Source organism: Myotis yumanensis, unplaced genomic scaffold, assembly GCF_028538775.1.
Source record: "Myotis yumanensis isolate MYYU_CA2020_CCGP unplaced genomic scaffold, mMyoYum1.0.hap1 SCAF_5, whole genome shotgun sequence".
In the NCBI taxonomy this organism is placed as follows: Eukaryota; Metazoa; Chordata; class Mammalia; order Chiroptera; family Vespertilionidae; genus Myotis; species Myotis yumanensis.
In genome coordinates, this window is record NW_027223756.1 from 80,703,593 (window position 1) to 80,714,664 (window position 11,072).

The window sequence follows — 11,072 nt, forward strand, 5'->3', positions numbered from 1 at the left end:
CGAGAGTTACCAATAACTGAACTTTGGGGGATGGTGCTGGTGAAATTCCAAGAGGCAAATAATATTTGGTTTTCCACCCTGCTGGCTAGCCATCTTGTTTTGGGTTTCAAAACAATCACTGAACTGTCACTGCAGTGGGGTTTCAGAAGAGTGGAAGTAAAGGCTGCTGCCCTGTTCATCATCTTGGCCCAGAAGGATGGTGGGAGCCGAGGCTGGCTGCCAATGTGGAGAAAGAACATTCCAGTCAGAGGGACTGCAGGGGTGAAGGAACAACCTTGGTCCAATGCAGTGGGTTCTCCAACTCGGGCAAACCTCGGAATCTTCCGGTTGGCTCATTCAAACACCAATTGCTGGGCTGACAGCTGGGCTTTTTCCGTTCCCAGAGTGTCGAGAGACAATAGACGGAGGTGCTAGAATTTGCATAGGTGATGCTGTCGCTGTTGGTTTGGACACCACACGTTATAAACCGTTTACATAACGGAAGCATTTAGCACCTTCGCATTAACCTGTATCATTATGGTTTTTCTCTCTGTAATTCCCCAGCAGGGCCCAATGCCAGAACTTCGAGCACAGCGTGGCATCCTATACCCAAATCCCCCCGCATTTCCTGGCCTGCTGGCGGAGGCCTGAGACCAACTGCCCAGTCCATCTTCCCACTGGGTCCTGGAGCAGCTCAGGGACTGACCAGTGTCCACCCGGCTGGTCTGGGCAGAGCAGGGCTTTCTTCCCATCTCTCAATCCAGGGTTGCTTCCTCTTTTGGGTTTTGAGTTATGGCAGCTTCTCTGCTCCTCCTCCCACCCCCGCCCGAGTGAAGGGAAATTTGAATTTCCTCTGTCTCAGTTGTGTCCTTTTCCTACAAGGGGAATTTCTCTACCTGGACTCTCCAGCCTTCCGCTTGTGGGGTCCAGGGGGGCTCCTGACAGGAAGTGGTCTTGGTGGGTGGGTGGGGGCAGGCCAAGGAAGGGCGAGGGTCCCGGAGAAGTTGAGAGAGGGAGGGGGGCGAGTATGGCACTCAGGGTTCCACTGGGGGGTTTTGCTCCAGAGGAGAAGGCAGCTGAGGCCTGACTGTCCTCTGATGGTTCTGCAGAAATACTGGATTTAGGGGATCCCTGGGGGGACCTGGGTGGGAGTGACAAGGAGGGGAAAGAGACAAAGAGACAAAGAGGTTCAGAAAGTGAGAGCAAGAGACAGAGGGAGGGAGAGAGGGAGAGAGGGAGAGAGAGAGTGGGAGGACAGGGAGGGACACGGAGACAGACAGGGAGAGTCAGAGCCAGAGCCATAGACATAATAAGGGATAGAACCATCCCGAGACCCGGCCCAAAGCAGACAATCAATGGACACAGGGACAAATGGGGAGAGACGCACAGATAAAAGGAAAGATACAGAATTACAGAGGGGCACCCAGAGAGGAAGAGAGAGAGAGAGGCACAGAGAGAGAGGCACAGAGAGAGACAGAAAGAAAGAGACAGAGACAGAGAGACACAGAGACACACAGAGAGAGGCAGAGAGAGAGACACAGAGAGAGACACAGAGAGAGAGGCAGAGAGAGAGGCAGAGAGAGAGACAGAAAGAGAGAGACAGAGAGACACAGAGAGAGAGGCATAGAAAGAGGCACAGAGAGAGGGAGAGAGAGAGAGAGAGAATGCGGGAACAAGAAGCAGTGGGGCAGAGATTGGAGGGCGAGAGAGAGCAAGGAGACCAGAGATGAGACCCAGAGAAGAGAAAGCTAGGGAAAGCCTGGCTGGAGGGGGCGGGCGCTGGGATCCCCACCGTCTCCGCCCCGGAAAGCGGGGCTTCCGGGTTCACTATAAAGCGGGGAGCCCGGGACCCCGGTTTTAGACGCCTACCGCTGGTCATGGGCTCCAGCTCGGACGCCGTCCCGGACCCCGAAGCCCCCCGGCCGCCCGCGTCCCCCGGCCCCGCCTGCCGCCGGCTGCCCTGGGCGCTGAGCGCCGCGCTGCTGCTGCTGCTCGCGGCCGCCTGCGCCGTCTGCGCCGTCCGCGCCTGGGAGCTGCCCCGCCGCCCCGCCTCGCCCGGCCCCTGCCCCTGCCCCGCGCCCGACTCCAGGCTGCCCGAGCTCCCTCCCGACGCCCGGGCCCGCCTCCCCGACTCCCCGCAGGTGAGATGCGCCCCTACTTGGGACTCCTTCTCTACCCTGCACCCTGGGCCGACCCCCTTCTGCACCCCGAGTCCCGGAAAGCACCCCTTCTTTATCCAGGACATGGGGGCACCCCTGCTCACCTTGTACCCCGCGAGATCCCATCTGCATCCGGTACCCTAGGGCGGGGCCTTTTCTCCATCGCGGACCCCAAGGGGCACTTCGAACCTTTGAGGGGACCCCGCTCTTTCCCCTTAACTCCCGGAGAACCTAGGTTTCCTCCCGGACCCCTGGGGTGTCCCCCTTTTCCTCCCAAGACCTCCCTGTTCCCAGCCACCTGGAGGGATCACACTTATTTTCTTTCGGTCTTGAGTCCTGGTGGGTGCTGTCCTTGCAGACCCCACGGATTGGGGCCGGTTGAGCCCCCAAGTTGAGGTGTGCGTGTGCGTGGATGTTGGGGTGCTCTTTTGGAGGAAGGGGAAAGGAGAGCGGAAGGGCTGCGCAGACACGGTGGGGCACTTTTCAGGGAGCTGCGGAGCGGTTGGGGGACCCTCCACTCACTTTCTGCCTTTCCTCCTCAGGGTGTGGGCGTGTTCGCGCAGCTGGTGGCCCGAGATGGTGAGTGTCCTGCGCCATCCCTCTGCCCCCCCGCCCCCTCCCCCCGGGAGCGGGACACTGAGTGGGAGGGTCCCGGGAGCCGGAGGCCTCCTTCTGATTAAATCGGACCCTCGACTCCTTCCCTCTGAAAGCTGTCTTCTCCCCTCTATGAATCTCACCTTTCTCTCTGGGCTCCCGCTGCTTCTCAGTGACTTCCATCTGCCCACTAAAACCCACCCGCTCAGGCCTAGGGCGGGAGCCCCAAACCCCATCCTGCTCTGGTCTCTCCCACTGGCCTCTGAGAGTTCACCCTCTCCTTCCCACTCGCTTCCCTCCTTCCTTCCAGAGACCGCCCTCCCCTGCCCCTTTTAGAGTCTCCTCCCAATCTCTGCTTTTCTTCTTTACACCCTTCCTGACACCCCACCCACTTTCCATCCTCCTTCTGAATCCCCTCCTTCATGCTGTCCCATTCCCCTCACCTCCCTCTCTAACCCCCTTCCTTCATCCCCGAGTCCCTAGCCCTACTCTCCCCTTCCCATCCCCTTTTGCATCCATCGCAAGACCTCCTGCAGGTTCCTGTTCCTGGAAGTCTCTCACCTTCCACCCCCGCCCCTCTCTGTGTCCCCCCTCCCCCCTCTCTTCCTGACAGCCTCCCACTCCCTCTTCATGACAGCCTCCCCCCTTCTTCCTGTCCCTTCCTCCCTCCATCCTCCAGCCCTTCCTCCCTCTGAGAACCCTTCTGTCCTCAGAGCCCCTCCACCCCCTCCCCAGGCTGTGCCCCTGCCACATCCTTGCTCAGGATAACCCTTCCCCCTTCCTCCTCTTGCAGCACTGCTGACAGAAGGGCTCCTGCATTGGTACAGTGACCCTGGCTTGAAAGGTGTGTTCCTGACACCGGGCCTGAGCTACGATGAGCACACACAGGAGCTGGTGGTGTCTGAGGCCGGCATCTACTATGTGTTTTTGCACCTGGAACTGCAACGTGTGGTGGCCGGAGCTGGCTCTGGCTCCGTCTCCATTGCCTTGCACCTGCAGCCGCTGGGCAGAGGGGTTGCAGCTCTGGCCCTGACCTTGGACCTGCCATCTCCATCCTCTGAAGCCCGGGACTCAGCAGCTGGTTTCCGGGGTGGCCTGCTGCACCTGCGCGCTGGCCAGCGCCTGGGTGTCCATCTCAGGGCTGCGGCTGGGGTGCACCCCGCCTGGCAGCTTGCACAAGGTGCCACGGTCTTGGGTCTCTACCGAGTGGCCACCAAGGTCCCTGCTGGACTCCCCTCCGGACAGCCTTCATGAGGCAGATGGGGTTGCCACCCCCTGCAGGGAGACTAAATCCTGCCTTTCTTCTGTGGGGCCTCTGGTGATGAGCCCTGGCATCTCTACCTCACCAGGCAGGGCAGGGGTTCTGGCTGCTGACCCCCTCCTCAAGGACTCTCCTGGTCCCTCTATCACTGCTGCCCCGAGTCAAACCCTTGATATTTATTATGAGCCTGAGCTCAGACAGTGGACTTTATATTTATCTGTTTAACTTATATTTATTGAGTGCCCAGGCCAGGTACTGTGCAGCAGGGCTGAAGAAACAGACCAAAGCAAACAACAGCAAGCAAGACAGACCTCAAAAAATCCTTACTTATGTTAATAAGTGAGAAATAAAGACTCGCTCCAAGCCTCCCCCTTTGGGATTTGTGGGGTAGTTTTAGGGGGTCTGCAGAATTCTTTGTTGTGTGAGTTTCATTCATGCAACTTGTCTTTTGACCATCTACTATGTGTCAGGCACTGTTTTAGGTGTTGAGGACACAGCAATGAGCAAAACAGACCCAAACTCCAGCTTTTGCCAAGCTGACCTCTTATAGGCTGGTTTGCCACTATGACTGTGATTGTCTGTGACCTGGTGTGCCTGGGCCAGGGGACAGTGTGAATGGTGGATGGTACTGGGTAATAAAATGTTTATAAATTTAATGATGACTGTATTGAGCTTTTACTGTACACCAGACAGTGTTATCTGAGACTCATAACTACGGTATGCTTTAAGGATTTTATTATTTCCATTTTACTATTATGTATGCTCTTGAGGTTATTTTCCTCTATGGTAAGTGGGTGGTGGAAATACTGTACAATACAGTTCTGCAGGAAATCACTTGTCAGCTCTGTTCAGTACCATCACGCCAGTAACTTAAAATCAGCCACGGGAATCAGCAAATGCTACAAGCCAGGGCTTGATTTATTGTCTGCCGGTCATCTAGACTTAAAGTAGATTAGACTTAAAAGTGTATCTTGGCTCTACCTGTTATGTTGTGAATATCAAGGAAGTCTTCATCTAGTGTTTTCAAATCGTTATCTGATTTTGTAAAGAAGTTGCTCATGTTTTCACAAGCAAGTGAAGTGTGGACATACATCTTTGGCCCGTTTTATCTTAGTATTTTTTAAAAAATTGATTTCAAAGAGGAAGGAAGAGGAAAAGAGAGATAGAAACATCAATGGTGAGAGAATCATTGACTGGCTGCCTCTTGCACGCCCCCGACTGGGAATTGAGCCTGCAACCGGGCATCGAACTTGAGACCCTTTAGTCCACAGGCTAACGCTCTATCCACTGAGCCAAACTGGCTAGGCAGGGGTGGGCAAACTTTTTGACTCGAGGGCCACAATGGGTTCTTAAACTGGGCCGGAGGGCCGGAACAAAAGCATGGATGGAGTGTTTGTGTGAACTAATATAAATTCAAAGTAAACATCATTACATAAAAGGGTACGATCTTTTTTTTTTTTAGTTTTATTCATTTCAAACGGACCGGATCCGGCCCGCGGGCCGTAGTTTGCCCACGGCTGGGCTAGGGCTTACCTTAGTCTTTAAGAGGAAAATATAATCTACATCACTTGTTTGTCATTTGCACGCAGGGTTGACTATTGGTACAAGAGTGGGAAAAATTAAGGCATTCTGCAGAGAATCAACGGACTAAATAGAATTTGCAATGAAGAGTATTCTCTATTTTATTCATAAATGGTGTCCTACACAATAATTTATGCCTACAAAATTTATAATAGACACACAATTTCATTCCCTTCCATAGTCAACCCTGCGTGCAAGTGACAAACAAGTGATGTAGATTTATTTTCCTTTTAAAGACTAAGATAAGCCCTAGCCTGTTTGGCTCAGTGGATAGAGCGTCAGCTTGTAGACTGAAGGGTCCCAGGTTCAATTCTGGTCAAGGGCACATGCCTGGGTTGGGGGCTCGATCCCAGGTAGGGGGTGTGCAGGAGGCAGCCAATCAATGATTTTCTATCATCATTGATGTTTCTAGCCTTCTTTTCCTCTCCCTTCCTCTCTGAAATCAATAAAAAAAAAAAAAAAGACTAAGATAGAATGGACCAAAGATCTATGTCCACACTTCACTTGCTTGTGAAAACATGAGCAACTTCTTTACAAAAGCAGATAATGGGTTGAAGACACAGCACCAGCATGCTGTTCCTCTCTCCAGCCCTAGTCAGTTCTCCCTGCCCCATAATTTTGTCACCATGCACAACCCATTACTCCTAGTCCCCATTCATGGATACTTCCTTTGGACCCCTAGGACAGCCCTTGTGACCAAGCATCTAAAACCTTAACCCTTGGTGCATCCCTAAAATTCGTGGGGGAAAGGTTGTCCCCAGAATTCTTGGTCCAGGGACCACAGTCAAATCTGATTGGTCAGCGTCTGGCTACACCGGTTGTTGCCTATTGAATAACACCCTTGGCACCAGGTGATGCCTTCCCTTGGCACAGCTGATTGGGTGGACTCATGACGCAAGCTGGGCCAGTTTCCACAGAGTGGGCGGGCTTGACCTCACAGGCAGTGTTAGTCAGGAAATTACACCTCTACAGGAGAGAGAAGCATGAAAGGGCCCATCTGCAGAGAGAGAGAGAGGAGAGGAGGATGCACAGGAATTCACAAGTGAGACCACAGAACCCTGGAGAGACAGAGGAGGGACTTAGGTTTTCTACTTGCCCCTTCTTGGTGACATGGGAAGCCCTATGCCTATTGGAAAACCCTATGACAGGGTGGGACAAAAGTAGGTTTACAGATGGGAATCGAAGATGGCGGCATAGGTAAACACCGGAGATTGCCGCCGTAAACAACCACTTCAAAAATACAACTAAAAGTCGGAACGGACATCAACCAGAACCACAGGAAGGCTGGCTGAGGAGAGACTCTTCAACTAGAAGCAAAAACAACAGCATTCCGACGCTCAGAGGAGGCGTAGTGTGGAAAATTTAAAGGTACGGTGGTGCGGTGGTGAGGTGGTGCGCGCGCAAAGCGGGCTGGCGGCTGAGGGCGCGGTTGTCGTTTTCAATCAGGAGTGAGTCTCAGACTCTGGGCTACAGATCCGGGCGAGTCTCTAGGGACCCAGACTCAAACGGGAGAAGCGGGACTGTCTGGCTACGGCCCCTCCGAGGTTTGCAGCGGTTGTGGGGACAGAGAGGCAGAGCCCCTGGGGACGGACTGAGAGCGGCCATAGCGGCTCCCTCCCCCCCGCCCTGTTGAGCCCGCCCCGCCCAGGCCCTGCGCACAGCCATTTGCCAATTGCCTCAGGCAAAGGCTGGATTAGCGCCTCCCCAGAAGACAGACGTTTTCCGCTCAGCTGATTCCTACAGCCAGTCGGCCTGGTGGTCAAATCCCTCTAGTGTTAACTACAACAATTAAGGCTTGGCTAGAGCAAGACTGCGCACAGAGACCACAAGGGGGTGCACCAAGAAAGCATAAAAGATGCGGAGACAAAAAAACATGACAGAAATGGAGGATATGGAGCTAAGAATCGCAATTTTGAGGGCTTGCCATAAATTTGTGCAGAGCCTCACGAAAACTAATGAGACCCTCGATGCTACGATAAAGAAATTAGAAAGTAAGCATACACGGACTGAAATAAAGAATATTATACCTGATTGAAACTATCAACTATGAAGTAAACAACCGCCACTCAGAACCATGGGGAAGTTGGCCCAGTGGGAGATCTACAACTGGAGGAAAAGAAAGAAGCGCAGTGAGACTGAGTGGGAGCTACGGAGGCACCAAAACCAGAGGTACGCAGTCACACGCCACGCGGGCTGCAAATGGATTCTCGGTTTTTTACGAACCCTCGAATCCTCTGGGCTTGCTCGGGGCGGGTCTCTGAGGCCCCAGATCCCACAGGGAGAGGCGGCCATGGCCTTGCAGTGGTCAGAGAGCGAGGGAAGCTCTGACACGCGGCTGCTCGCCGGCACCGAGGGACAAGAAGTCCTGGTGTCCCGGGGAGGCGAGGGGCGCGGAGACGCCGCCATCGCTATTTCCTCCATGCTGGCGACTCCCTGTGACCCCGCCCTACCCTCAGGGCTGTGCCAGAGGCACAAGAGGGAATGACTGTGCTTTTACAAACTCTCAAATCCACTGAGCTGGTTCGGGCGGGTCTCTGAGGCCCCAGGCCCCAAGGCGAGAGACGGCACGGCCTTCCAGCGGTCAGAAAGCGAGGGAGGCTCTGGCGCTCGGCTGCTCGCCGGCACTGGGGGACGCAAAGTCCTGGAGTCCTGGATAGGCAAGGGGCCGCTGAGTCTACGCCCCAGCGACTCCCTGTGACCCCGCCCTACGCAATTTACATTCCCATCTGGGCTGTGCCAGACTCACAAGTAGAAACGCCTTTGCTTCTGCAAACTTTCAAATCCACTGAGCTGGTTCAGGCGGGATCATGAAGCACCAGACCCTACGGGGAGAGGCAGCACGGCCTTGCAGCCATCAGAAAGCGAGGGAGACTCTGTTGCACAGCTGCTCGCCGGCACTGGGGGACACAAAGCCCTGGCAGAGATTCAAGGGGCCGCAGAGACTCAGCCAGTGCTATTTGCTCCGCCATGGCGACTCCCTGAGTCTCAGCCCTAATCAATTTACATCCCCATCCAAGCTGTGCCAGGTGCACAAAAAGACCCACCTGCGCTTTTGCAGCCTATCCCAACAAATTGCAGACTTCAACTGCTCGCAGCCATGAGAGACACACTCAAGAAGCAGACCCAGGAGAACCAGGATGGCGGTATAAGGAAGAGACCTGTGCGTGCTACCTCACACAACAACATCGAAACTACCAAATATCAGACAAACACCTATCATACAGAACCATGGGAAAGTTGGCCCAGTGGAAGCTCTACAACTGGAAGGAGAGAAAGAACATTGAGACTGAGTAGGATGTGACACCAAGTACAGAGCCCAACCCAACAAACTGCAGATTTCAACTCCTCGCATAGAAAGAAGCGCATTGAGACTGAGTAGGATGTGCAGAGGCACCAAGTACAGAGCCCATCCCAGCAGGCTGCAGATTTCAGCTCCTTGCATCTGGGAGGGACGCAATCGGGGGGCAGAGTTGGGTCCGGGGCCGGCCAGGGCTGGGCCTGACTCGGCCGGCACTGTGGAACTGCTGTACCAGCAAGTGCACAAACATGCCCACTGGTCCCAGTCTCTTGTGGGGCGCTGGGGGACAGCAGACAGGCAGTCTGTGCACTTGGTGGAGGGCAGGAGTGCTGGATGTTCAACCACCAGGAACGCCTGGAGATTTTGTCAAGTGGGGAGCCGCCGGCAGGGGACAGAGGGCCAAACTTCCTGTTTCCCCGGTAAGGCTGGGATGGCCCCGGTGAGGTCGGGATGGCCCCGGTGAGGTTGAAACGGTCCCGGTGTGGAGGGACGACCCCAGTCAGGTTGAAACAGCCCCGGTGTGGTAGGGACAACCCCAGTCAGGTTGAAACAGCCCCGGTGTGGTAGGGACAACCCCAGTCAGGTTGAAACAGCCCCGGTGTGGTAGGGACAACCCCGGTCAGGTTGAAACAGCCCCGGTGTGGTAGGGACAACCCCGGTGAGGTTGAAACGGCCCCCGTGAGGTAGGGACGACCCTGGTCAGGTCGAAATGGCCCCGGTGTGGTAGGGACGACCCCGGTCAGGTTGAAACGGCCCCTGTGAGGTAGGGACAACCCCGGTGAGGTTGAAACGGCCCCCGTGAGGTAGGGACGACCCCAGTCAGGTCGAAACGGCCCCGGTGTGGTAGGGACGACCCCGGTGAGGTTGAAACAGCCCCCGTGAGGTAGGGACGACCCCAGTCAGGTCGAAACGGCCCCGGTGAGGTAGGGACAACCCCGGTCAGGTTGAAACAGCCCCGGTGTGGTAGGGACAACCCCGGTGAGGTTGAAACGGCCCCCGTGAGGTAGGGACGACCCTGGTCAGGTCGAAACGGCCCCGGTGTGGTAGGGACGACCCCGGTCAGGTTGAAACGGCCCCTGTGAGGTAGGGACGACCCCGGTGAGGTTGAAACGGCCCCCGTGAGGTAGGGACGACCCCAGTCAGGTCGAAACGGCCCCGGTGTGGTAGGGACAACCCCGGTCAGGTTGAAACAGCCCCGGTGTGGTAGGGACAACCCCGGTCAGGTTGAAATGGCCCCGGTGTGGTAGGGACGACCCTGGTGAGGTTGAAACAGCCCCCGTGAGGTAGGGACGACCCCAGTCAGGTCGAAACGGCCCCGGTGTGGTAGGGACAACCCCGGTCAGGTTGAAACGGCCCCCGTGAGGTAGGGACGACCCCGGTGAGGTTGAAACAGCCCCCGTGAGGTAGGGACGACCATGGTCAGGTCGAAACGGCCCCGGTGTGGTAGGGACAACCCCGGTCAGGTTGAAACGGCCCCCGTGAGGTAGGGACGACCCCGGTCAGGTCGAAACGGCCCCGGTGTGGTAGGGACAACCCCGGTCAGGTTGAAACAGCCCCCGTGAGGTAGGGACGACCCCGGTGAGGTTGAAACGGCCCCCGTGAGGTAGGGACGACCCCAGTCAAGTCGAAACGGCCCCGGTGTGGTAGGGACGACCCCGGTGAGGTTGAAACGGCCCCGGTGTGGTAGGGACAACCCCGGTCAGGTTGAAATGGCCCCGGTGTGGTAGGGACGACCCCGGTGAGGTTGAAACAGCCCCCGTGAGGTAGGGACGACCCCAGTCAGGTCGAAACGGCCCCGGCGTGGTAGGGACAACCCCGGTCAGGTTGAAACGGCCCCCGTGATGTAGGGACGACCCCGGTGAGGTTGAAACAGCCCCCGTGAGGTAGGGACGACCCCAGTCAGGTCGAAACGGCCCCGGTGTGGTAGGGATGACCCCGGTGAGGTTGAAACAGCCCCCGTGAGGTAGGGACGACCATGGTCAGGTCGAAACGACCCCGGTGTGGTAGGGACAACCCCGGTCAGGTTGAAACGGCCCCCGTGAGGTAGGGACGACCCCGGTCAGGTCGAAACGGCCCCAGTGTGGTAGGGACAACCCCGGTCAGGTTGAAACAGCCCCGGTTTGGTAGGGACAACCCCGGTCAGGTTGAAACGGCCCCCGTGAGGTAGGGACGACCCCAGTCAGGTCGAAACGGCCCCGGT

At 56.2% G+C, this 11,072-nt stretch overlaps 1 protein-coding gene across 1 annotated transcript; it reads left to right on the forward strand.

Annotated features, from left to right (window-relative positions):
- Positions 1-1,856: 1,856 nt before the first annotated feature.
- TNFSF9 (TNF superfamily member 9) lies at positions 1,857-4,649 on the forward strand. Its single transcript, XM_070413900.1, has 3 exons — positions 1,857-2,120; positions 2,681-2,717; positions 3,526-4,649. The coding sequence occupies exons 1-3, from the start codon at positions 1,857-1,859 to the stop codon at positions 3,984-3,986; spliced, it is 762 nt and encodes a 253-aa protein (XP_070270001.1). The 3' UTR covers positions 3,987-4,649.
- Positions 4,650-11,072: the final 6,423 nt, after the last annotated feature.